The 27,778-nt window shown below is 43.4% G+C and overlaps 2 protein-coding genes across 5 annotated transcripts; one reads left to right on the forward strand and one right to left on the reverse strand.

Moving 5' to 3' along the window:
* The first annotated feature begins 646 nt into the window (after window positions 1-646).
* On the forward strand, window positions 647-10,773 carry tmem47 (transmembrane protein 47). Its single transcript, XM_083766308.1, has 3 exons — window positions 647-1,127; window positions 7,725-7,865; window positions 9,704-10,773. The coding sequence occupies exons 1-3, from the start codon at window positions 899-901 to the stop codon at window positions 9,880-9,882; spliced, it is 549 nt and encodes a 182-aa protein (XP_083622434.1). The 5' UTR covers window positions 647-898; the 3' UTR covers window positions 9,883-10,773.
* Window positions 10,774-10,909: 136 nt separating this feature from the next.
* On the reverse strand, window positions 10,910-23,686 carry tab3 (TGF-beta activated kinase 1 (MAP3K7) binding protein 3). 4 transcript variants are annotated; one of them, XM_083766304.1, is made up of 7 exons: window positions 23,528-23,686; window positions 22,665-22,833; window positions 20,395-21,658; window positions 17,956-18,116; window positions 15,971-16,067; window positions 15,719-15,802; window positions 10,910-13,632 (listed from the first exon to the last, which is right to left on the reverse strand). In XM_083766304.1, exons 2-7 carry the CDS (start codon window positions 22,764-22,766, stop codon window positions 13,487-13,489), a joined length of 1,854 nt encoding a protein of 617 aa, XP_083622430.1. In that variant the 5' UTR covers window positions 22,767-22,833; window positions 23,528-23,686; the 3' UTR covers window positions 10,910-13,486. The 4 variants fall into 4 exon arrangements, with proteins under 4 accessions (XP_083622430.1, XP_083622433.1, XP_083622432.1 ...); XM_083766307.1 differs by lacking the exon at window positions 23,528-23,686 and adding an exon at window positions 21,779-21,853 and having other exon boundaries at window positions 22,665-22,797; XM_083766306.1 differs by lacking the exon at window positions 22,665-22,833.
* Between the last annotated feature and the right edge of the window lie 4,092 nt (window positions 23,687-27,778).

A 27,778-nucleotide genomic window follows, 5' to 3' on the forward strand; every position in this document is an offset into this window, starting at 1 on the left:
GACAATTTTGAAACCAATAAATCCGTAAATCCATTGCCTTGACTGACTCACTGCATATGCCTCAACAAGCGCTTGCTCTTATTATTCATCAAGAAAACTGTAACATTAGTCAACTTATCTGTTATTCAATTCAAATGGCTGTATATTGGAACAATCAAAACGAAATGTATAGAATTTAATCAGTGCCCATACCCGAGGGCCGAGGCGGGGTTGGCAAAAGGGCCTTTCTTAGTGTGTGGAGTTTGCATGTTCTCCCCGTGTCCCTTAGGCCTAGGCCCAGGTACTATAGGTACCGTCACAAAAAACATGCAGCCAGTAAAGGTCTCTAAACTATATACCTCCCCCTGGCCAGCCTGATTGAGGGGAAAGGAACTGGTCAGAATAACATGTTCCTTCCATGCGCTACGTCCAGCCGGAGAAACTCTCCCCTGTCACATTAGGCTACATTAGATAATTGACACTGGTTGAAAAAATGGGTTGCACAATCGTGGGATAAAAATTTTAAGTAAAATAAAGTCAGAATCTTCAAATCAATTTAGCCTATATGTAGGCCCTACCGACCAAGATGCAGCCAGATAGTGTAGGAATCACACGATAGTCTTTAGAGTGGTTGTGTTCCATTTGATATCCTTCTCCTATCACAGCAGCTCACAGTCACTCCGGAAGTTACATAGGCTAGTAGGTCTCGCTTGACGAGCCTAGAACATTGACTGATCTGATCTGCTGCCTCCCCATCCCATCCCGCTACGATCAGTCTGAGTGAGAGGGATCCCTGGGGGGAGAAGTGGAAACACGGAATACTTCGCTGGACTTTTAGAATCTACAGAGCCCCAGCGCATCTCACGGAGGGAAGAAGACTGATGTAGTCAAAATCATCGCAGCCCGTGAACCACCGAACATGGCCTCATCCGACGCGAGCGGTACCGAGGAGGTGCGCGTCTCGGCGCTGACGCCCCTGAAGTTGGTGGGAACGATGTGCGTCTTTCTCGCCCTGTGCCTGGACGTGGGCGCCGTGGTGAGTCCCGCCTGGGTCACGGCGGACGACCAGTACTACCAGTCTCTGTGGCAGTCCTGCTGGAAACCCGTCAGCTCCGTGGAGTGGTCCTGCAAGTCCCCGCTGGCATCTGGTGAGAGTCATGAATCGCTGAATTTTCTGTATAACTATAATATTATAATTAATAATATAATATAATGTTATTACTTTCTCAGAGAAACCTTAGCCTAAGTATCACGGGTTGTTCATGATCTATTAAATAATTATTAATATTATCTTATAAATCATTAAACAAACATTTACAAGTATTTTAAAGGGTCAGTTAAGTGTATACTAAATGTTTTTAGTATACACGGAGCTACTGGATAACACAGGATTTTACTGTGAGTCTGGGATGATATCACATAATCACACATTGAAATGTTCACTATGGTTTTTTTTAGGATTGAAATTAGTTAGAATGTAATTGTGTTCATATTTGGGACCCTCTCCGAGTAGAACAGACATTCATATTTAAATCATCAGAGCGATAACAAAGAAGGATCACTGCACATAGTGCCCTGCATGGTGCATCGGTTCAGTCTGTAACTTCTGTTCACAATCACATTAAGCAAGTCACATAATTAGAAATAACTTAACCGTTTTAGGCTACTTTCTTAATTAGCATAGCGTATAACAAAGTAACACTTTCAAAGGTTACATATAGAGACTTGGAACAATGGGCACTGTATTCATCTCCAGGTGGAAAATAATAGTCTATAAAAGTTTATTCTTGAACCTCTCCGTCATCAAAGTCTGAATAAGCTACCTTTTGGTTTTCTTTGGTTAACCTTTTTGTTCAGTGCACCGCTGATCGGCGCAGAATGATGTGGGAATTTTGCCTGGCTAGGATAGGTCCAGCTGGGGTTTCATTCTGTCTTTTGTTGCTCTCAAAGTGAGCCTTTGTATAGGTTCCTCCACCGGCCAAGGAGTGAGGGCGACTTTGAGAGGCAAGCTCCCCAGAGATCCAAATGCCGGGAGATTAGTAACCAGGGAAACAAGTAGCTCATTCTAGCAATGCTTTTTTCCACTTTAAAAAGGGAAACTTGGGTAGTCCACACGGAAGCTTCCCTGAAGCATTCCATTGCTTCGATTATAGCCCCTTCGATTTATGTCTCTGATGCTGTCCATGACAAGAGTCTTGTGTGCTGGGCAGTGAATAACTGTTTCTGTTCAGCTGACAAAATGTTTTCTTTCTGTCTGAGGGATGAGTAACACTGGGGTCATACTGGCTCCAGGCCTCTCCTGTCAGAGTAGACAAAGTGCCATATAAAGAGACATGTAGTCTCCGTGTCAGCACTCGGCAGTAGCGACAGAAGCATACTGCAGTAAATGAACACAGCAAACTGCCAATTTCCTCCGGCTTGTGCTTGCCTAGGCTTATTGATTTGAATCCCAGTAATCAGTTTCTACACTCAATATTTTCTCAGTGTCATGCTCCTGGGATTAAATAAATCCTGTTAGTTTGGAACCCCTTCTGGCAGCTAGAGGCGATGTCCTGACCTTGTTTACTTTGTGTATGTCAGAGAAAACATGAAAGGCCTATTATGCAATGTAAATAAGGATACAGTATATCAATGAGAGTCATAGACACTCACACACAATCAATCACAAACATTCACACATGCAGTAGCCTACACAGGCGATTCAGTCACATGCACGGCACACACACAAACTCATGGACACACACAAGTAGTGTATAATATACAAAGTTGATGTTAGTCCCAGGAATTTGGAACATTCATGCAAGAACATTTGCAGCTGATACCAGGTCAGTGAGAGGGGAAGACGCGAATGTGGAACGAGTGTGTGAGTGTGCCCTCTCTGATTCCAGTACTGTGTGCAGTGATGATGGGTGTGAGAGAGACTGAGACGGACTGAAAGGCAGAGAGATGAGAAACACATAGACAGACTGAAAGGCAGAGAGATGTTGAGATAAGAGACAGACAAATGTGCAATGTACAGCGAAATTATTGTGTAAAATATAAACCCTTTATAGGTCTTTTTATTTTTACAGATTTTGCTGCATAGAAAGACAGAACACTGAGAAGTTGGAGAGAGAGGTGATGAGAAGGGGGTCCTCTTTGATGACACTGTTCCTCCATTGTTTCAGACAAAAGCCTCCAAAGGATTTTTGATTAACAGCTTTGACAGCCCCTTACAAATGCAGAGGGGGTCATAATTAATACTCTGATTTGATCACATACCGTATCTTGCGTTTCCATCTCTTATCACACTGGGCTCAGATTAGTAGTTTTGCCACTGGGGGATTAATAGAGTGATATCCTATCCTGTCCTATCCTGCTTCCTGCCCTTCAGGCACTGCCACTCTGGCTATACGGTATATCTCACACAGCATACAGGGCTTGTCCCAAATCTGTGGAGATGAGATGTCTTTGCGCATGCTGCTGTTTTAGTGGGACGTGCCGATAAGACTGCGGTTGCCCCAGTGCAATCTCTTCTCTCCACAGAGTAATTGGTACAAAAGCAACAAACTCAACCAGAAGGAGAAGTAATTTGAAGGATGGGAATAGAGGGAGGTGTGTCAAGTGTCTTGCCCCCACTCTGAGAAGCAGCCAGTGAGGTTACGAAATAGAAAGTCAAGGCCAGGGTCATTCTGTGAGGTTGCCTTCTTGTTGTTGAAGCTGGAGACCGAACGGGAGCTCTGCTTTTTGTGGTCTCCTTCCAACATCCTGTGGTGACAAGGGGCCATTTTTAATACCTAAATCCTATGCCTTATTTGGTCAAACGAAGTTGATGTTTGTTTATGTTTGAGACGCTAGGCCCCCGGAATATAGTTTCCTTCCAACATGATTGGGGACTGTACTTTAAGCAGCTTACTTTCTGTCACTTTCTCCCCGCTGGAGGATGTTTTAATGATTTTCTGCCTCACTAGAGAAGAAATATTCTTGGCAATGCTTAATCTTGTTCCTGGCCCCAATAATGGACAATATATACTATGTTCAACTCGAGGAAATAATTGGGATGTGAACTTTTCCACCCTCTCTAAGTCTCTATAAAGCTTGATACAGCCATATGATGGACCAATCCCCCTTTCACCTTTGAAGTTATTTATTGTTGTCCCCTGACTGTACTAAATTATTTCCTCCCGTGTAATCAAATACCTCATCATAACATCCCCTGTCTGTTTACATATAGGCCTCCTGTTTTCAGTTCAGCCCTGAGCTAATCTCTCAACACTGTCCTATACTTCTCTCAGCAGTCCCCCCCCCCCCCTGGTTTACCTTATGCTGTTAGGTCAGTTTCCAACTAAGCCGTTTTGCCATCATTATATTGATTTCTTGTGCTCACTCCAATTAACCCAGCATAGGCTATGTCTTCATTGATCCCGTCAACGCTAGTTAAAATACTCAATACCAAAATGCATTTAGTGATATATATAAGTAGCCAATTTCCTTTTGTCCAGTCGTCCACTTTTTCTAAACATATTTAATTTCCCTGCTGACATTCCAGGGAGGATAGAGAGAGCAGGAGGGTCAGAGCGACTAGACAGCTATTTCCAGTCTGTGTGCTGTGGTCGAGTGTTTTTCGAGTACTTCTGAATGAAATGCTGAGAATGTTGCTGACCTGGCATCAGACACGAGGGAGAGTTACCCGTTATCTGAGTTGCCGCGTAGAATCACATCGCTGTTCTGCTGCACTGGGACTCATTACTGAGCCTCTGTGCACAGTAAAAATCCTCTGTTATTTTAACACAGAGTGTAAACATGTTTACTCCCTCAGATACAGTAGCCTATGTGATTTAGACAAAATCTAATTTTATGTTTTGACCAACTACCTTGATTGTGATTGTATTGTGACAATATAAAAAAGAGAAAGATTTGTTTTTAAATAGTTAATAGAAGATCTATTCTGCAATGTAGCCCTAGTCTCGGAGATAAATGAGCACTGAGGTACTGTGTGTGTGTGTGTGTGTGTGTGTGTGTGTGTGTGTGTGTGTGTGTGTGTGTGTGTGTGTGTGTGTGTGTGTGTGTGTGTGTGTGTGTGTGTGTGTGTGTGTGTGTGTGTGTGTGTGTGTGTGTGTGTGTGTGTGTGTGTGTGTGTGTGTGCGCGCACAAGTGCATGTATGCCCAATTGCCCATGCATGTGTGCAATTTGCTTCTTTTTAGCTTGTATCTGCCACGCTGGGCTGAGTGTTATTCACCACATGGTTCACATTCTTCAGCCATTCACCATGAACCCCCCCTTCCCAACCCCATCCCCAGTGGCTCACATCAGAAACACTGCAAGCTGTTGCCAGCTTCTCAGAATATGTTTATGAGGAGTTGCTTCAGCCTCTCCTTATTATCACAGAAGCCACAAATAGCTTGCTGCAGTAACTCATCACAGAGCTTGTTATCATATCATGGGGGGGGGGGGGGTCATTCTTCTGGGTGTCTGACCCAGTGTGCCTGTGAGCAGGCATCTCTGTGAGACTTAGCAGGCTTATGTTACTGTGCCTCTCACCAACGTACCCCCTGACCTTGGCCTGGGCTATTAACCAAAAATATATACAAATCGAAATGTTGAAGTTGAACCTATAACCGACATAATCTTAAGAAGCAGGATTTACGGAAAACCTACACGAAAAACTTAAAATACATGTTTTTGAGGGGTGCTAGAGCCCCTCCTATATTCAGCTATAGTGTAGATTTTTGTCCTAACACAAACATTAAATGCCATCGACAATGAACGGAGAACTAATGTTTGTGTTTGAACAAACAGAGAATTTACGTCATATGTGTCTGAGCAAATCGGCATATGTCGGTGGGAACCCTTGGCCAATAAGGGACCACCATTCTTGATGATGATTAGAGGAGCACCCCTCATTTCACACGGGTGTGATTTATTTGTTTTTGTTTATAATTGACTAAATTGATTAGTCTGATTAAAGGAGCATTCAGTGATTTGGGTGAGTTAGAAACCCCCCCGGTCCGCCCCGGTAACAAGATGTGCACATGCACACGCTCTACAGTGGGGGGACACGCAACAGTCCAACAGCACACACACCAAGGCCCGCCCCCGCTTGATCATGATTGGCGGAAGGCCCCTCTCATCCTGATTGGATGAAGGCTGGGCCACCTACCCAAAAATGAAACCTAGGGCTTTTTTTTACCCCCAGGGGTTAACTGCGGGCAGGGAGGAACTCCTTATATGGTCAGCACACTCTATAGTAGGGAGGATTATCACAACAAAACAAAAAAATAAGAATTAAGTGAAATCACTGAATATATATTTAACCACTTTATACTTTATTATACTTTGTTGTATAATGGGTGGCATTCAAAAGTAGTGAAAACAACATATATGTGTTGTGAGCTTGTAGACACGCAATTTTCACTTTTTTAATCGTTCGTAAATCGTGTAATTATTTTAGAGTCATAGCCCAGCCCTACTCTGACCTATTTTACTGTCTTCAGTCTCTTCTCACTCACACTCTCTAGCCCTTTCTCTCTCTCTCTCTCTCTCTCTCTCTCTCTCTCTCTCTCTCTCACACTCACACACACACACACACACACACACACACACACACACACACACACACACACACACACACACACACACACACACACACACACTCTTTCAATACCACCTCATCGATCACTTCCCACCCCTCAGTCCTCCTCCCTCCTGTCAACACAGTAGACTGTTTTAAAGCAGTGGTTCTCGTGTCAAGGACCCCATTTGAGGAGATGGTGGCCCTTGAGATGAGGATCTGCATCTTGACGTGAAGAAAACAGATCTGCAAGCTCTCAACACGTCGATCAGCGAAAAATAACCTGATCCTCATTTTGCCGGGAACCCCCTCAAAGACCCCCGGGATTTCCCGGACCCCACTTTGAGAACCACTCCGCTATATTCCCTTCTGTTTTAGCTTCCAGTGTCCCTTTCTCAGGCCTCTTTTAGACGGCGACCATCTCCATATAACACATCAAAGTCCCGTTGCGTTCTCATTTTTTCTTACCCTTTACACGAGAACGCACACGTTATGATATAATGTGCTATTATGCTATACTGTCGCTAGGTGGCGATAACGGGCTGCCAAATAGACAGGTCACCCACATACAAGAAGAAGACGCAAGCGGCGCAACACTGCTCTGAGCGTGCCACGGGATGATATATATTTATTAAATAAACGCTGCTGCCGCGGCTGCCGTCTATCACAAGGCTTTTTATTTACATCATGGTTTTACATTCAACATCGCTGATGAGCATCACTTTGTAGGCGAGGAGGGAGGCTTGTTCAGGAACTCCATTATATCATAATGATATTGCTCTGCGTCAATGTAATAAACATATGCGCTGTGAGCCAACGTGAGCCATGATGTCATAAGTTTTGCGGATTCACCGTTTTGCCTGTTTATATGGAGACCATAGGAAACGGCGTTCTCAAAGATTTCCACTCTGGGAGGTGGTTTCACTTCGTTGCGTTTTCACCTCCTGAGAACACGGTTCTCGTCTAAATGACAGCAGAAAACGATTTTGACGTTTTATATGAACACCATCCTCGTGTAAATAGCACCTCAGTGTGATTTCATGCCTTGAACCACTCTTTCTTGTGTGTGTGTGTGTGTGTGTGTGTGTGTGTGTGTGTGTGTGTGTGTGTGTGTGTGTGTGTGTGTGTGTGTGTGTGTGTGTGTGTGTGTGTGTGTGTGTGTGTGTGTGTGTGTGTGTGTGTGTGTGTGCACAGACTGGCAGATAGCCACGCTGGCCATGTTACTGGGGGGAGCAGTCCTCATTTTGCTGTCCTTCATAGTGGCGCTGGCCTCCCTATGTTCTCGATGCAGGAGCCGATGTTACAAGCCTGTGGCCGTGATGTTGTTCGTCGCAGGTAAACACACACACACACACACACACACACACACACGTTCACTTAAGATATAAGGTAAAGCCACTAGGTTGGGAATTAGGTTGAGGGAAGTAAAATAAAAAGACAGAATGAAACCCCCAGCATAGTATAGTTTAAAATGTAAAGGGACACTTCACCCTTTTTAACTTACTGGACTACAACTAATGTTGTCTCAGTAAGACAGCCCTACCCCTATCCACAAGGAGGAGCAGTGCACCAAAGCATTATGGTAATTGTAGTTCAGGAAGGAAGTGAGCCCAGTGTCCATGACATCATGGACACTGCTAAAATCTGAAATATCTAAAACCACATATTGCACACATAAAGACCCCAGGAAAGAGTTAAAGTCATTAACATAGTTTTTGCAAAAGGGTGAAGTGTCCCTTTAATTCTGCCTTAAAGTGGGAGCTTGATTTAAAGTATGAATTTATTGCGTGTAATTTATAACAGTAATTTACAACAGTTTTTCACACTCCCAGTGTGAAGAAACGGTGTGCTTTCCCCAATTTTCATGTTCTCAGAATAAAGGTGTGTGATTATTTATTCTTTTGAGGGGCGCCAGCCCCTCCAATGCATGGCTTTTGAAGATTACATCATATGACAGCCAAGTCTATGGGATGTTTAACGTTAAAGCTTTACGTAACTTCACTTGACGTAAATCATCTGCCAGCCAAGTCTATGGACTTTGAGGATATTGTTTAGAGCTCTTTAGGGAGCCAGCCAAGTCTATGGACTTTAATGTTTGTTTAGGGCACCAAATGATTATGTAAGACGTCATGTGGCCGATATGATATAAAGACAGTGTGCGCCCCTAACTTCACACAAGTGTGATTTATTTTTTTGTTGTGAAAGTGAAAGCTCTATATTCTCATTGTGATCATTGCTTGGGTCTCCCCCCTCCCCGTCTCTCCAGCAATCTAATAAACAGAAATTACATTTCCGGGTGTGTCTGGGTCACCAATTTCATCCAATCAGGAGAGAGAGAATGTTTCTGCTTAAATTGGATAGTGTTCCAATTTTGTCTACTCGTATTTTGTTTAATCACTTACAATTTCACTTGTTTATCTTGTATCCTGCATGAATTCTCACTATTAATTGGATGACATTGGTATGGTATCCCATTCCAGACCTGAAAATATAGAGACAGGGAGATGCCTGTTACTGACCAAACACTATAGCAATGATTACTTTTGGATAATACCTGTATTGCGCCAAATTTAAGACGACTCTGACTATAAGACTACCCCCATTTTTCAAGACTCATTTGTGGAAAAAGAACATTGAATGTGAAATAGTCTAGTCCCCGATTATACAACCCCGTTTTCCATTGAAAAATAAACCAGTCTTATATTCAGGACAATAGGGTAGATCATAGATAATAGATATCCCCACTCCCCCCACTATACCTTCGACAGGCAGCCTCTGTAGACATTTGTAAAGCACAGCTCAGACCTACTTCTACACTTTTAAAATCCTTGTTGTTGTTCATGTCCTCACTGTATTGCCTTATTCACTGCTATTATTTTAATGTTGTTTGATGCCTTTTCTTTTCCTTTTTATCCTCTATTGCTCTGTAAAGCACTTTGAGCTGCATTTCATGTCATGAAAGGTGCTATACAAATAAAGTTGTATTATTACTACTACTTATTTTATCAAAAGAAGAGGGGGAGAAACAATTATACCCACTTTAAACTCCAGCACTAAATATTTTCACCTGATAGTTGACTTTGTAGCCTAACCACTGTCCTGCATGCATACAGTGGTGTTACTTTGTAGCCTAATACCACTGTCCTCCTAACCACTGTCCTGCATGCATACAGTGGTGTTACAGGTCTGCAGCCTGGTGCTCTTCCCCATCAAGTTCATTGAGACAGTCCATCTGAGGGTGTACCATGAGTTCAACTGGGGGTACGGCCTGGCCTGGGGGTCCACCATCTTCTCCTTCGGGGGAGCCATCCTTTACTGCCTCAACCCCAAGAACTATGAAGACTACTACTAGAGTCTGGGAGACGAGAGGAGAACTCTGGGACTCGTATCCCCCCCCCCCCCCTGCGATTACAGTTTGGGAGTTTTATTATTGCAGAAGTAAAAACCTCAATCAACATAGTCAAACACATATTGTTTCTGTAAGACTGAACAAAAACAACCCCCTTATTGTTAGGTTCAGGTCACTGCTATATTGCACAATCTTTGTGGGCAGTTTCACTTAGAACTGGAAAGGGAGCTCTCCCACACGATACTGTGAGCTTAGTGACTTGAAGGCTCTCCGCACATATTGGACAGGAGCCCCAAGGCCTTTAGTGCTAGCAGCAAGATTACAAACTGTAATGGAATTCCACAACCAATGAGTTAAATCCTCGAAAGAATGCCACCAATAAAAAAAAGCCGGCAGTCCCTTTCAAATGGAACTCCAGTGGGTCTTATTTCTTGGCACAGAAATCCTGAGGGAACAGATGGATTTGGAGGAACCCATGCAGGGATGGGGACTGTGTGGTGGACTCACTCACTGACCAATCATAGCAGGAAGGGGCGCACATAGATGAACAGTGACTATGACCAACCAGGGAGCAGAGGGATCCAGACAGGAAGCGATCCCATTGAAGTGACATCCTGAGGATGAAACCGTGAATGGGCCATCGAAGCGTGGGTACGCCCAAGGAAATGCCAAACGGTGTACGTTCCCCTGGAGAAACATTCAAAATTTGTCTTCGCCTTCCTCCTATTATAATGTTTATATGTACTGGTTTGAGGAATGTGCGGAATCCAACAAGGTTCTGTGTTGGACCGGTTGTATTGTCTCATTGCTTAATAATTTAGACACAAATAAGGGACAGATTCTGGTCAATACAACAAATGGAAACCACATATAAGACAAACCCTGTGTATTGTCCATGTGACGTTTTATTGTCATACTGTGGAATATCCACAGCCAAGTTCTGAGGAACATATTATTATTAATGAATAGCACAGATTCAATTACACACACACACACACACTGATTAAAATCTCGACCCCCCCCAAGCTGTACCTGCTCTTTGTCGTCTTTGATAAAATAAAAGAGCAGTTGTATGATACCTGTATGTAAATATTCAATTTACAGCTTGCGCATTACTTCCAAATATTATTCACAATCACCAATAACGATTGAAGTGAACTGGGAAGAGGGCAAATGATCAGTTCTGTCGAGTGCACATGGGCACATACTTGAGACTGACTCCTATCCTATCACCATGCAGTCAGTCATGTGCTTGCACACACCTCCACCACGTGACGCCTCCTATCTCTTCACTCTGTGGGAAAATGGGCTTGTTCTGTTCTGAAGGCTCTTAACCCATTCTGGGTGGGAACCCCTCTTGGTGTTTTAAAGCATTATGTTATACTTTAGCTATTGAAAAATAGCAGATCTACAAGCTCATAGTGCGGCACCGAGTGCCGTGCTACGAGCTTGTAGATATGCTTTTTTTTAATTATTTTTTTAATCGTGAAAATGTGGTGCAAATCTTTGAATTCGTTCACAGGGAACCTTTTTAACTCAAATCTTTGCTTCTGGGGGGGCCCTGGAACAACATATTTGCAGATGGGGGTCGGCGGTCAATTACATATCATTTTTGGGGTCCTTGACATGAAATAGTTTGAGAACCACTGATATAGAAACATTGGTTTTTCAGAAAACTGTCTGATTTAGAAGCCTTTTTTTAATCTGCATCAGGTCTAAATGGGAGCCAAGCAGAGAGAATGTATAGCACACTATAGTTGGTTTTACCCAAGTTAACGTAGATGTGTTTAAACCCCTTAAACCCTAGGGTCTTCATTCTGGGCATGTCATAAGAGTTGATCATTCCGTAAAAATACAAGTGCAAATGCACCACAACACATTGTGAGCTTGTAGGTTAGCCCTTTTCAGCCAAGAGGTTTGGTGCAGTGAAAGAATGAGCGGACTAAGTGGGATACACAAGCCTGGGATAACAAACTATATAGGGTTTAGGAGGTTAAATATCCTTAACCCATTTACACCTGAGGCAGATTCTAAAAAACACCTTCTACAAGTACAAAAAGGGTTTCCCGGATTGAAAGGTATAACAACGAATTGGAATTCCAGGTCTAAATGGGTAATAGACTAGGTAATGTATGAGTAACTCTCGCTGTGTGTGTGTGTGTGTGTGTGTGTGTATTCATGATAACTGGGACTTGGAAAGTTTTAAACCGGTGGACCGTGGCACAGGGTTGTCATGGCGGGTAACATGATCTAACATCAGGGAATAGAGCATGTTTTAAAGCCGACAGCAGACAGAAGCCTCTGCTCATTTATCCTAGTTTTAGGGCAGCAGTAGCTGAGTGCGTAGAGAGACTGTCTGGCAATCAGAAGGTTGCCGGTTCACAGAACTTCACACCCCTGTCCGCATAGTCTTATGTGTCAAAGTACTCATGAGCAAAACGCTTGCCACTTACCCACTACTCTTAATAGTTAGGAGGATGGGTTAAATGAAAGGCAAATGTACAGTGAAAGAAAAAGTAAATAAGGTGCATCAAACTTTTCCAAAGGGTCAAACCACCACGTTTCCACTTGTCATCACGTTCATGGTATGAGTGCATGACTGGCTGAGATTTATGTCTCCACATCATTTGCTGCTGTGTATTCGATGACCATTGGTTTGTTTACCAACATAATAAACATGTAATGTAAAACCAAAAGCCTGCACTTTACTGTCATTTGGGGCTGAGGGAACGTCCATGAATTATGACACATGATCTCAAACACAAACAACATGGTGGCTGTGTTCGGTCAAATCACAGACTCAGCTCATTTATTAATTACGGCAACTTGAGGCATTTGCACAGGAAATTAACATCTTTTTGAACACTCAGAATACAGTGTGGCATAATATGCATCAAAGTACCAGGAATATATTCATACGCGAGTCTCTTTAGTGTTCTTCATTCAATGAAAGGAGCTCTTATACAGAGCCAGATACAGTGTACAGTCTACATAATGTATTAGTCAGACCCTACATTACCATTGCATTCATGGTCCCACTGTCCCAGAGGGAATTTCATCAACAGTTCCTGGTTAAAAGGGCAAGTGCTTCCATTCTTTTTGTTCAGGAATGGGCACAATTGTGTAAACAGGGCAGTCACTCATTCTGCATGGAATGTTCGCTCGGTAAACCAAAGTTCCTCCTGCCTCCACTTCATGATTCTCGTTCATTTAAACAGTTCTGAAGCCCCGCCACGTGCTGTCCAGGTTGCAGCTTAATACTCCCTTTTTTCATCATCATCATGGGAACAGCGTTCCTCTGTCCTGGAAAAGCGTTGCCATTTGCCAATGGAAACGGGTCAAAGTGCATGGAGGTTCCTCCAAGAAGTAGAAGGGAGCAGGGATATAAGGGTGTGTGGGAGACATAGTGGCTCTTCCTCAGCAAGTAGGAGGGGCTTATACATAGATTAACAGAGGGGAAAGGGTTCTCTAGACCTTGGGCAGGGAGCTTGTTAAAAAGGGAAATTGGGAAGTGAGGAATTTAAAGGGTGTCTGGACAGATTCTATCCAGGGGACAGGGTAGGGGGGGGTGCAGAACGGAGCAGTGCAATGCAAGACAGCGCCAGGCTCAGGTACAGCGCGGCATCTCACACTGTTCACAGCGGTTGAGTGCAGGGTGGTTTAGGAAAGTGCAGCTTTCACAGTTCCACTGGGCGCCCTCGAAGTCTTCGTCCCTCTGGGGTGCTACCACCGGCTTGGAGACCTGCTGCCCTTCTGACAAGGGACAAGGGACTTTGTATTATATATTGTGTATTCATTTATTAAGGGATAATTTATATTTTTATGTTGGCACACATTTTCTATAGCTGTTCCCAACCTTTAGGGCCCACTTAAATCTCAAAAGTATTTGCATCCTACCCATCTAACCACTGGCCAAGTAGTTGGGACGCATGCATTTTCATGTTTAATTTAATGATCAAATATACTACACCAGGACTAGTGGACTAGTGTAGTATCACGTTGACATTTCTTTTCCAAGGTTTTATAGAACAAATACCATGGCTTTTTAATACTAAATAACATTGATATTAAATTTGTATGCAGAAAAATGCAGGGTATTTATTTGTTATTAATATATATCATTAAAATCGTGCTAGCCAATTATATGGGGGCCCACATGAAATATCCTCACGTCCCACAGGTTGGGAATCTGTTCTACATTCTTACGATACCTCAACAAAAGCCCAAATGAAGGACGTGTTAATCAGCTTGCCATGTCGAATACCACAGTGACAACTGGAATGCTATCACCTCAATGGTTAAATTAAACCACGGTTGTCATTCGAGAGACAAGCGTGAGGCATGCATTCAACCTTCAGGCAATTAAGCTTGAATGTCGACAGACACAGGAATTTGGTCAGAATGTATTGAAAGGAGATGCAGCATCTCATTTCAGAAGGGGGTCCTAACCGTCCTATACACAGATAAAACATCCAGCTAGGTTCCTCATCTGGTTTCCACGGCTATGAATTTGTATAGGACATAGACACACCCAAGGTCAGTGGGCTCTTTCAAATACTAAAATGGCCACAAATAACTCTACTGATGAAAGGTATTACAAAGAATCGGAATCGAGCAAGGGACTTGGGAAGGAAATGTTTGTCATAATCATCTTGTGATACTGCCACATAAATGTGTGAAGAAATGTATTTCTTTTCTTGGTATGAGCATAGGAAGAAAATGAAACATAACATACTGGGTGATAACAAGGGAATATATTGTTTGAATAAAACATGAAGTTAAACCATGGTCATTCATTTTGACAAGTTGACAACGTTTGATCACAGCTTTGGGGAAAAGCATGTGAGTTCCAAGGAAGCTCTTAGAAGGAAGTGAAGTGGTCACGTGACTGGGCTGCGCCATGACACTTTCATGGACACTTTCACGGGAGCCAAACTACACCCGGAAGTTCGGCAGAATGCACTGGAGTCAATGAGAGCTCAGTGACCAGCTCATGAACAAACATTATTTATGAATGACTGAGACCTTTTGTAAAGTGATCGCTTCTGGAAAATAAAATAATATATATAACACGTTATTTTAGGCTGTCTTATTTTTTGATGTGCATACTACTTAATGTGATTTATTTTTTCAAAGAGCAGAGAGCAGCCCAGGCAGAAAACTTACTATGTGCTCTTCTATAAATACCTCAATAAAAATAAATAGTTATTAAGTCGAAAAACAACCACTCTGAAAAAATGTGTGATATCACTTATGTCTTCTTTCATATTCCCGAACCAATTATATGACAAAGCTCGCAATCGTTCATGTATAATGTTTGTTATGAGCTGGTCCAGCCGGCTCCATTCACTGCCATGTATTCATTGCACTACTGGTGTGAGTTTGGCTCCCATGAAAGTGTCCATGAAAGTGTCATGGCGCAGCCCAGTCACGTGACCACTTCACTTCCTTCTAAGAGCTTCCTTGTAAAAGTACAGGAAGTGAGGCAGTCAGAGGTTCCATTTTAGGTATCAAAAAGAGTGTTTGGTGGTGATTTGTCAAAGAGACTCTTTTAAAGGCCAATACTAATTCACCAGAATCAGAAATTGATAAACCACAGGAGTGGGGCCGGAAACCTCTGAATCCCTCCAGAGCTTTTGGACAAAGATGAACCTGCTGTTGGCCTCCTGACTTGAAGGTTGGGTAAGGGATATACTTCGCTCCCCACCCCACCCCCATGTTTGAGCAATGCATTGCCCCCCAGCACACACATGTTTTCCCCCAGTTTAACACAAAGCGTTAAAAATGTAATTTTTGTCTATTTCACCTAAACATGAATTAAGCTTTAGAAAGCTCTCACCTTTCTTTCCCGGTTTTGGCGGCATCACCGGCCCCGGTTTAATGTGATCATAGAAGTTGTTCATGGCTTTCGGGTCAAACTTCCCTGTAGATAAAAGCAAATATCAGAGAGACTGAGTCTGATGAAGCCCATGCCCCCATCCATTACCTCGTTAAAACTGTCCGCTTCCGGACTCAGCTCTTACAAGATGTTGTGATATAAAGATCAGGCACACGCCTGTGGGCCAGTGTGTGAGATTGTGTGTGTGTGTACCTTGTACTGACTGCAGTAGATCCATCTCCTTAAGGGTGCAGTCGATATCAATCTGAAGCTGTCTGTTCAGACCTCGCAATCGGGTCATCTCTTCAGGCTGCGCACATACACACACACACACACACACACACACACACACACACACACAATTAGACAGAAATAGACAACCAAGTTTACTCATTCTTCTGGCTTGTTTGTTAAAGGAGAATTCCATACTAAAATGCTTTCTTACCTTTCTTTGTAGTTGTTACGTCCCCACCAAAGAGGTCCAGGTGTTATTTTGTGCAAAAGCTCCTTATTGGCTATTTCCCCTACCATAAGCCCTAAATGAATTGCATTTAATTGAATGGGAATTGAATGGGGCTATGGGGTGTTGTGCTAATTCGCTTATTTCCATCGCTCAAAATTATATATTTTTTGTATTATATCCTCTCTTCATAATGTAAATAATATCCCAAGCGGCACACTTTACTACTTATTTAGATGGAAATAAGTGAATTAGCATAACACCCCATAGCCCCATTCAATTCCCATTCAATGCAATGCAATTCATTGAGGGCTTATGGTAGGGAAAATAACCAATTAGGAGTTTTTGCACAAAAAAAACACCTGGACCTCTTTGGTAGGGACGTAACAACTACAAAGAAAGATAAGAAAGCATTCTAGCATGGAATTCTCCTTTAAGACAAGGACTTTTATGATTCTGTAGCGATGTGTAACCCTGTGTCAATGCGTTTCAATGTGTGCATGTACAGTATGTGATTGTAGGTGTTAGGAAGCTATCCTACTGATAACTAGTAGGTGAGTGCACAACTGCACAAGCAAACCCGTCACTCCATGGTGCTATGGCCACACTGATTGTTTGGTGCTCTCACTCTTTTAGTGCCCATTTGCTTATACAAGAGCGCTCCCATGTGTACACAAGAGGGACTCGAGTCTGTTGCGTTTCATTATGAGGCCGATCCCTTGCCTTTGTAAACATTGAGTGGCTGTTTTCTATGATTTCAACACAGATTTGCTGTAAATGTAGCTTTATCAACATTGTTTCGGACAGTCTAATCATGTTTTTTTTTTTTTTTTCAGTAATTCGGCCAAACACACGAAAATGCGTTTTTACTTCCGGGCGATAATTTCGGCCACCTATCTTACTTTTTTATTTGATTTTTTCCCTTTAAATTTGTATCCCACAATTTTGCCCAGTGTCAATAATCTAATGTACAGTAATCCTGTGCGCTAGTCTCTCTCTGCCAACCTGGGGAGAGCAATGGACTGACTTCATGCTTCCTTTTATGCATGACGAGTCCAAGTTCTTTTCACCTGACAGGGGGGAGTTTCGCGTGGAAGGAACACGTTACTCTGACCAGTTCCTTTCCCCTCCATCAGGCAGACCAGGGGGAGGCTGGGCAGGATTACTGCATGTTTGCATGTTATTTATTTTAGGGTACCTACCCTAGGGGACACGGGGTGAACATGCAAACTCCCCACAGAAAGGCCCTTTTGTCAACCCCACCCAGGGTATGGGCACTGATGACTCCCCCAGCACCCACAGCGTCCCCAGCGGGAATCAAACCCAGCTGTGAGGCGACAGCGCTACCGACTGCGCTACGTGCGCCCGGCCACCTAACTTTCAGTGTGCATCCCAACGGTTTCTACTCCTGGGTGTCTGCGTATGCGTCTAGTCAATGCATTATTCGCCAGAGGGATGAGGCTGGTGGAGTTGACTCTTCTGTGTATTATTGTGTGTATTATTCACCCAGGGGATGAGGCTGGTGGAGTTGACTCTTCTGTGTATTATTGTGTGTATTATTCACCCAGGGGATGAGGCTGGTGGAGTTGACTCTTCTGTGTATTATTGTGTGTATTATTCACCCAGGGGATGAGGCTGGTGGAGTTGACTCTTCTGTGTATTATTGTGTGTATTATTCACCCAGGGGATGAGGCTGGTGGAGTTGACTCTTCTGTGTATTATTGTGTGTATTATTCACCCGAGGGATGAGGCTGGTGGAGTTGACTCTTCTGAAGCGTCTCTGCAGAGCATCATACTCCATGTCGTTGACGTCGGCCTTCAGCTGCTCCAGCTTCTGTTTCTCCAGCAGTAGCTCCTTCAAGAGACGCTCCATCCTGGCTCGCTGGTGGAGCAGGAGGGCTGCATGGGTGACACATACCAAAGTAAACCCTTGGTAAATACAGTCAAAGTCCAACAGATCTGCACACACACACACACACACACAGCCCACAATTGCTGAGATTGAACGAGGAACCTTCTTGTCCCACACGACACGGCTGGCTCGTTTTACTTAAATGAAAGAAACAGGAAACGATCACTGATGTTTGATGAGAGAACCAGGTTTTGCTGCCTTCACAGTACAGGGTAGTAATGAAGTGGGAGATTGCCAAAACCAACAAAAGGTCCGAACTAATCTAGCTGACTTAGCACAATAACTGCGGTGAAGGGTGTCTCTCTTAAGGATTCCTTCCTTGTCCAGACTTATTTTCCCCTTTCCCTCCTCCCCCTCTTGTCCTGGATTTACACCTGAACTAAGGCAAGCACCACGTTTCCGAATAGAAATGTCTGTTCTATACACCTATTTCTATGCTAGAACGCAATACACTAGTGCAGCAGTAGTGCTCCTGCAGCTTTTCAAAATCACACTGTAGGAAAAGTAATTATAACGAAATGTCAAACTAGCAAGCTAACTAACTAGTAGCTACGGAAACTTAACTGTTAATTACACCTTTTTTTATTGCAAGTAAAGAACCACCCCACCCAATTGACAGAGAACAGCTACAGTAGCTTAAAATGGCACACAGGCAATTTGATGTTGTCTCTAGAAGGATTTCCGGCTTCATTTACTGTAATTATATCTGAGAAAATAAATAAATTCTGCAAAGCCTGACCTTAAATGTATTTTTAATGGCGTGGCTGAAGGTGTAACAGCATGTGAATAGAATGTGAATGTACACCACAGCTCATTTGATTTACTGTATGCATAACGGCGTGGAAAAGAACCACCTCTAGCCATAAACAAACAAACAGGTGGATGAATAGTTAGTGTGCCAACCCCATGGTTGCATTGTTTTTGTGAGCCACTTTTGCACTTTTGACATAGAAGACAGATAGATCATCACCAGTGCACCACACAATGAGGGGATGGTCTGTGCAAAAGGCAAATAATATAAAACAAATTTACAAGACTGAGTTATAAAAGATAAAGATAAAGAAAAAGGCACACTCATAGCCACGATGCAAAACAATATTTGTTGTTCAGGGAATGGCTGAGACCGGGTTATCGCCATATCATTTTAGAAAATACTGTATTAACTATTATCAGTATACAGTATATTACTATAGCCAGCAGGGATGCCATTCCAAATTGGGCATTCACATCCCAAATGACAATCAAAACACACTGAATCCATGTAATGTTTAGAATAACAATGCAATGGCCCAGGCCACCAGGCAGTAGGCAGGCATGGTTAAAAAATACAACTAGAAGATAAACAAGCCAGCAGAACTCCATAACGTGACATCCTTGCCAACAACAGACGTGTTTCAGCTCAAATAGCCTTCATCAGCGCTGATCAAGACGCTAAAAGGAAATTGAGAGCGCATCGTTGCTATAGGTTATTGCTTATTGTGAGTAAATAAAGCACAAAAACATTGTGGAAGTAAGCTCACCGTACCATAAAGTCCAATGCAGCTTTTGACTCAACATTGGAAGACCTTTCTCTGTCTACACCAAACGAAAGTGAAATCTGACATTACACCACACGAAAGTGAAAGTGAAATCTGACACCGTGCGGCACCCATACAAAGAAATCTAGTATTAAAAAGAATAATAAAACAGTGCTATCAGTATCGGTGTGCAAGTAACATACTCTGTGGTGTGGTGTGCCCGGCATGCCCGCCCACTGGTAACACCGGTAACATCAGACACCGTGACATGCCTAAAGTAAACACTGGTGGATTGGAATGCAACCCCGTTTCCCAACATCCAACAGACTTAAAACTTGGCAAAACAGTACAGCACTATCAGTTCTCCTGCAGGACAATATCTTTAGTGTCCTACTTCCATGTTCACAGCCAACTACATATTGCTATGATACTATAACCAACATACGTATGACAGACAGTATTTGTTTGACATGAAAGCACAGTGTTGGGTATGAATGGAATGTCCGTTCTAAAACATTTTATTTCTATGATAAGATCAGATCCTGTGTATTGGTGAAGTTAGTCTACTTCAGTGATAGTGTTACTACTATGTGATGTCCACATGAATTGATTATATACTCAATGTAGACACAACCACAAAGTGAACACAGACTCCCAATATACTGTTTGCAGACACACAAACACAAACACACATGGGCACGCACACACAAGACTGAGAAAGGGAAAACTCTCACGGCTCATGCCCTACCTTGCGTGTATGCATAGTCATCAGAGCCCGAGCTGGAGCGCCGTGGCATGCGCTGAAACTGGCTCACCACATTCCCTGGCAGGGCAGAGATGGGAAGGATGGGGGGCGGGGCAGCGTTGTGCTCCCCCTGGTCCACTATGTTGAGGAGGGACTCCGCCTCGGCCACAGGCGGGGAGCTGAGTGGCCTCTGTCCTCCCGGGGAAACCTTGATTTTGATGTAGGCCGACTGGCCCGGCTGTGGCGAGGAGGCGGGCCGCGGCCGCGCCGGGCACTGGTGCAGGTACATGCCTGGGTGGTGGAACGCTGCCGGAGTCGGGGGTCCGCTCATGCTGATGGCCCTGGAGGGCGAGCTCGGCGAGGGGCTGGAGGCCATATAGATGGAGCCCTGCGGATGGGGGCTGTGCACGGGGGAGTTACTGCGTGGCCGCGGGCCCTCCAGGGTGATCTCGATCTGGTTTTTGAGGGAGCTCTTGGTGGAGAGGTAGGGCCTATAGAGGGGAGGCGGGGGCTGTTGCTGGTGGTGGTAGGGCATGCTAGGGACGGTTGGCGAGCTAATGGGGTGGAAAACATACTGCTGGTGCTGAGGCTGTGGCGGTTGGGGTTGATGCTGTGGCTGGACCTGGTGTTGTGGCTGGACCTGATGCTGGGGGGAGCTATAAGGGGATCCATATGTGGGAGTGCTATAGGGAGACTGTTGATGCTGATACACTGGCGTCCCAGATGAAGGCCAGGGGGGCGGCTGCGGGCTCTGCGAGGGCGAGGGTCGAATGTATAGGGTGGTGTTTGCACTGTTGGCATAGTGCCCGGGGGGGATTTGCAGGGCCTGGGGTGCATTCGGTATATTCTGGGACAAGGTTACCGTTATTGGGTTCATAGTGTAGCGAGGGATGGGGCAGTAGGTGGGAGACATGCCCTGCATGGTGGGGGGAGGGGTGGGCGTGCTGGCACTGCGGCTCTGATCGTTCATAAAGAAAGGGTTATAGCTCGGCGAGGGCGCCATGGTGGCAGGGGCCGATAGTGGCTCTGGGAAATTGGGCCGCGGAGGTTCAATGTGACCGTCACTGGAGCTGTGCACAAGAGAGCGACTGCCCACCGCCCCTCCATTGGCCTTGCCTGGCTCTGTGGGCGGGTAGCCCAGACTGATGTGCAGCATGTGGTTCCGAGTCAGCCGCACCTCTTCTGGACTGTGGTGGAACTCCCCATAGAGGTATCTGTGACTCTCCTGAGCCAGCAGGCGGCAGCAGAGATCCAGGTTATTGTTGTTCTGAGAGAGATGGGACAGACACAGGCTCACAGTCACACAATGACCAGTGAGAGTGTTAGCAGTTTGACAGCCTGAATTAATTAATTGCAATGCCCCGTTGACTGCCTAGATTTCACTAACCTTTAAAGAACCACTGCGCCGACATCATCGTTCCTTTTCATGAAAATCCGATTTAAAATGGTGTAATCCTTTGTCCTAGTGTTGAAAAATAATCCAATAACAACAAAGAGTGGAGGAGGAACGCGCCGACTGCGCACCAACGCCGCCATTGGAATACATTGGGCCTCAATTTCCCAGAACCCTTTGCATGCCAGTGCGATTTAATTTTTTGTGGTGACATCATCCGAACGAGGCACCTATCCCACTATGTCCGATGGAAACCCCGTATCCCGTAAGTGATAAGTAAATGCGAATTAAACAATGAAAACATAACTCGTTATTGGGAAGGAAGCTGTTCTACAATCAATTAACTTGTGTAACCCGTGAATGGGAGGGAAAGTGTTACATACCCACTCATGTGGCTGTCTAAAATGTTCTTCCTATGAACCTAAAGGGACAGGAAACATCTTGGATTGCCATAGTCGGATGAATATAAAAAGGCAAAATATCACAACCAAAAGAACAACACTATTCCACCAGCTGCCTTGACAGGTTATGGTTCCGACTGCTTCTCTGTGTGACAGAGATGCTAGTAGGGACACAGAAGTATTTATTGCTTCCCTTGTCTTGGCACTGTGGTTTTGACCCTTGGACTTCTTGCCGTTAGAGTTGTGATGTTGGCATTTTGAAGGTTATTCAACATCTTCACTCATTGGCCTATACATTGCTCTGCATAAGAGCTTTGGTTCAGTGTGTAAAAAGGCAGCCAGAGACCAATGCCTGATTTATACTTTGTTCCTCGTCGAGTTGTGCAACAAAAATAGCAGATCTACGGCTATGTTCGGTGCACAACATCAGCATGCAACTATACCTCTAAATTGCCCTTAAAGAGTGTATGTCTGTGTACCTGCAGAAGGCACTGGGAGACGACTCCCTCTGGAATCTCGGGGAAGCGCTGCTTGAGGTCCTGCAGGATGTGATAGTCTAGCTGAGGGCCTCCCTGCGCCATCCTGAGCCCAGACAGAGAGTCAACAAGCCCACAGCTGCAAATGCTGCACCAACTGACCTCTCATCTCCTAAAGACACCGAGACAGACAGATCATACTGGAGCCCACCATGAAATACTGCAGTTGTTAGTCCTGCCATTCAGACCAAGGTGTCAGTTATCAATGTGTCAGTGGTTATTACAGGGGTGTAAACATTATTATTAGTAGTTTTAAACATGTCTATTTGCTGTCTTCAAGAAAAGATCTATATCATCTAGTCCTGTAGTCCATAGTCGCACACGAACCCACAATATATCAAACGCCTCAAATCAACACTGCCAGTGACACTGTCAACAATCCTCAATAATATATGATTGCCGAGATTGCCGCTGTCATTCTAGTTCTGTTGTTTAGCCATAATGCTTCACCAAGCAACGACGACGACGACATGCCATCGCTAGCAGCAGGTTAGCAGAAGCTTAGCCTATGGACATCAGATCAAGTCATTGCCCTGCTGTTGCTGTTGGTATATTAAATCCCCGACCCCATGCTACAAGCTACTGTCTAGTGTCTACTACAGTGTAGTAGACAGGGGAGCGGGCTAGACGTTTTTAACGTAACTCGCCATCTGATCCGACTGCCAGGCAGCTAACTTAGCTAAAGCTAATATTTAGCGTTCTCCTGTATTGGCTGGTCAGCTGTCAATGTTTAGTGTTTAGGAGTTGATGGATTAGCCAGCTAGCCAAGCTAAAGTTAGCCACTACTACGGCTCAATTGAACTTACCATAGGTTTAGCATCTCACACGTCTCCGCACCATACCAAAGTTTAGCAGGACGCGTCTGGCTGTTCCTGAGGTGATATATGACGTGCAAATGGAGGTTTCTGTTGAATTAAAACGCTAGTTTCGCATTCCAGAGGCAGGCCCCTCTAGGCAGGCTCTCTATCGCGATACTGTCAGCTTGTTAAGAGGAGCAGGAAGTTGTCCAAATACGACACTGTCAATACTGCGCATGTTTGTGTATGGCGCACCCTCCTCCACTGTTACAGTAGGACTCCCATAGATAACACCATGCATCTGATTACATCAAGACAAATTGATCAGTAAGTTAATATCACGTTATAACGTGAAAAGTGTATGTTATAACAATGTTTTCATGTTATAACAAGATATTTTCATAATTATGACATGCAAACTTAAGTTTGTCTTGTTATAACTTGTATCCATGTGAAACATAACTGATCGATTTGCCGATCTTGCATAATTAATGTGAAGATAAACACGCGCTTGGCTGCTATAATACTTTTAGAAAATGTGTGAACTATAGGCATAGAGCCATAGATTGATTGATTGATTGATTGATTGATTGATTGAAGTATTTATTGACAGTTTGCAAAATTAGTACATTTCAAGTACAACAAAACTGTTAACACATCTGTGGTAGGCTACTAGCCTATTAGCCTTATATATGCTGATCATCTGGGTTTTCAAACGGTTTTAACTTATTTTCTTTTAGTGTTATATGGAGCACCCCCAACCTACGTTTTTCATAGTGCATACACTCGTACGTCCTTGTGACAATAAATCTCTTGGGAAAAAGATCTAGTCAAAGTATTCCAAGAAACTTTATTCACATATATCTTGGGCATGCATGGCAGCCATAGGCTATCATGGTGGTACAGTGTAGGGTGTAGGCTATACTCAAGTCTCAAGTGCTTGGATGGATGGATAGATGATGGATGGATGGCCGGCCGGGTGGCCCAATCTACACCATGGTTGGTCAGGTGTGCGTGTGCATAGATGCATAATAGACTTAGGCCTATAGGAGTTAAGGAGTATAGGGCATAGCGGCGGCAATTTTGGGTTCCACCGATACAGAGATTTCCAAAAAATATTTATATAAATTATTTTAAACCTAGAAAGGATGATCCCAGTGAATCATGACCATAAAACATTTGATTCTGTGAAGAAGAGAAAAAGTGAAATATTTATGATATACTTAATAAACACCCTTTGTTTTGCAGGTTTATTTTTTATTTTTCACAGAATCAAATGTTTTAACTATTTTTACAAACGTGGTTACATAAGTGTCCACCGCATAATAGAAATAATGCTGGAAAAAACATACAATCTCTCTCACATGCAAAGCTAAATGAGATGTCATATATGGGGCCAGACGGCCAGTTGTAACATTTCTGCCAACCAAAGGTGTTTGGTTGGCACAAAGAGTTAACAAAATAACAAAATGGCTATTGTCAAAAATATTGGTGGTTTAGAATATTTGGCTGCTAAGATTTACCCAAAAATGCAATGCAATTCACCCAACTCTACCTATACCCTTTGGCTTGGATTTTCTTTGAATAATAGTTTTAATAATCATATTTTAACATATTAATATTAATGTTATTGGATAATATTTTGTATTGGATAATATTTATGTAACAGGATCAACAGGCTTATGTGCACCGGCAGAATGTCCTGTCTGTATTCACTAGGGGGCAGTGGTAGTTAATTATGCATTAGCATTCTTACTATAAACAATGGCAGGAAGGAACTTCCATTGGCCTCTGCAGTACAGAAAAGGGGTGTTTTGTATTGCATGACATAGGAAGGACATTGAATGTAATGGTTGAACTGAGAGAAGGTATATTCCAAAGACATTAACCCATAATCTGGAAATAAGTGACTTGTATAAACTCTTGGTAGACCAGAGAATGGTAGTATAATTAAGTTGAATGGTGCCACATAATTAAAACATTAGAAATACGGTAAATACCCTATTGCGGTTGTATGCCAACCAGTTGCCGTTTACACGTTTGATTAGATTCACAGTAAAGACTTTGATGGAATTTAAAGAATGTGTATTGTGAAGTCAGTTACCTTGACCAATCAGGTCATCCAGTTCATCCAAGTGAACATTTGTGGCAAATATTGTGAAATTGCCTTGACATATTGAGTTTGGGACGGACAGATGAACTGTCCGCCGGCGGAGGCATATAAGAATAAAGATTAGTCAGGAATCTCAATCATTAGATAAGGGGTTTTAGGTCACCAAGGCAGCAATGATCTAGAAGTGCGGTAGAGTGTGCAGCGAAGTGCCAGTCTGTGACCCAAATCAGATGTGGATGATGGAAAAGCCAAAGTACTCCGGCAGCAGGCAGCGTGGGCACACAGTCAAGTCTCACTCGTCAGAGGTCCTTAATATAGCCAGTGTCAGTTAACTGATAGCACAGCACTGACATAAGGTGTCAGTAAGTGTTTTCACTGTTAGGGCCACATTCTGCTCCTGGAAAAGCGTATTTTTTTGTCAACAGTATAACTTACCTAATCATGAGAAGTAAAACAAGAAACTAACACAATCTGATACCTGCTGGTTAGTGTTACTTATTACCCTCAAGAACCAAACCCACTTTGGTACGCACTACGCATTAATCTCTTGACCCTTCCCACATGGTTGCATCTATTTCACTCGTGGGGTTTTCCTCTGATTGCAACCCTGAAAGCTGAGCCCTAGCTGGTAACTTGGGATATGGAAGTTGTAGTCTTTATCTGTGTAGTTGAAGACGGGGACGAATGGCAAATTATAAAGCCACTTAACACAGTTTATCTTTTAGCTATTTACATGCAGCATGTTCACAAAATATTTGCACAACTGTCAACCTTTTGGAAATAATTAGCAGGCTATTAGAATATTTAAAAAGGTCCATGCAACACCATTGAAAATAAATGACTTTTCTGTCTTATTCAGAACCATGCATAAGTGGAATAGTAATTCAATCAGAGAATATATATTGCATGTTATTCATTGCTAGTGGTTAGAAATCCCATATATAGAAAGTTTCCATAGTGCAATTTTCACTTGACACCCATTGCTGGCAACAAAAACACAATTTTGTCTTAACCTTCTTTTAATCTACTTTATTTGCCATGCACCTGAAACAACTGCACCGTTGCCACCTCAGTCAACCCCTTCAGCCCATGCAGCTGCTAGGAGGAGGGGTCTCTAACGTTCACTATTAGCAGGCATAAACAACGTTTACTGAACTTACTGTTGCTTTCAGATCATCTTACAAACGAGCACTGTTGTAAAGCTCTTCTCCAAAGCCCAGTGGCACCTTTCTTGTCTTAAAGACAGTGCATGCATTAAACTTTGGTGTGATAAACATGAGTAACAAGTTCAACTGATTGATGCTTTGACCCTACGCATTAGGTCTATACTGTAACCATCATTACTCATGAGTAATGTCGTATATGCACATTTACATAGATGTTGATAGATGGACGATGCCCTAGCAGGAAATCAAAACTAATAACCTATCCTGCAGACTATGAAATGTGTGTCATCATAAGTCATTCTTCATCAGAAAGAAATATTCATTTATTCAAATGTGGCAGTGAGTTTGCCGGTATCAACCCGCATTGATTTTGTCATTCTGAGACAGTCGACTGGGGCTTCAACAGGGGTGGAAGTGTGCGGTTTCAAAAGGGCTGTACCACCCCAAATATATTTACAGGGGTGTCAGAGCTGAGCTGCAGCAGCTGAAGATTGAGGCCAGTCTGACTCAAGCTAGCTGTCTCAGTATACAGTGTTGATCAGCTACCACAGCTGTGGAGCTATTTGGGGAAGCCTCCCTTTGTTGTCTCTGTTGGGTTCTGGACAGAGGAGTATATGGTATGCCTCTGGGATTCACTAGACCTGCCATAATCTTGAGGAGCAAACGACTGAATCAATAAGAAGGAAATGAGCATCTCCCAACTTAGATCATTGCATGTATACGTGCCACTGATTGTTTTGCAACTTAATTCCTTGCAACAGTGGTTTCTTTTGTGAGTTCAGGAATCAGGAAATTAGTTTGTCTATCAAAAACAAATTCTCAACCTGTCCAGTTATGTTCAGTGTGTCGCCACTCAAAAACTGTAGCCTACTATATACTGTACTATACTATACTATACTATTACTTTCGCATACAGTGCTATAGATGCACAGTAGCCTTGCTATCAGATTTCAGTTCCAAACATATAGCTGGTGGTTTGTC

This window comes from Protomyctophum parallelum (assembly GCF_964188405.1).
Source record: "Protomyctophum parallelum genome assembly, chromosome: 6".
NCBI classification, from domain to species: Eukaryota; Metazoa; Chordata; class Actinopteri; order Myctophiformes; family Myctophidae; genus Protomyctophum; species Protomyctophum parallelum.

Bases quoted from the DNA above. Each gene is read 5' to 3' on its own strand.
- tmem47 (XM_083766308.1), top strand. From the start codon at position 899: ATGGCCTCATCCGACGCGAGCGGTACCGAGGAGGTGCGCGTCTCGGCG. The intron at 1,128-7,724 runs GTGAGAGTCATG...GTGTGTGCACAG, and splicing joins CAAGTCCCCGCTGGCATCTG to ACTGGCAGATAGCCACGCTG. The intron at 7,866-9,703 runs GTAAACACACAC...GCATGCATACAG, and splicing joins CGTGATGTTGTTCGTCGCAG to TGGTGTTACAGGTCTGCAGC.
- tab3 (XM_083766304.1), bottom strand. From the start codon at position 22,766: ATGGCGCAGGGAGGCCCTCAGCTAGACTATCACATCCTGCAGGACCTC. The intron at 16,068-17,955 runs GTGAATAATACA...GTATGTGCGCAG, and splicing joins CCACCAGCCTCATCCCTCGG to CCTGAAGAGATGACCCGATT. The intron at 15,803-15,970 runs GTACACACACAC...TTTTATCTACAG, and splicing joins TCTACTGCAGTCAGTACAAG to GGAAGTTTGACCCGAAAGCC.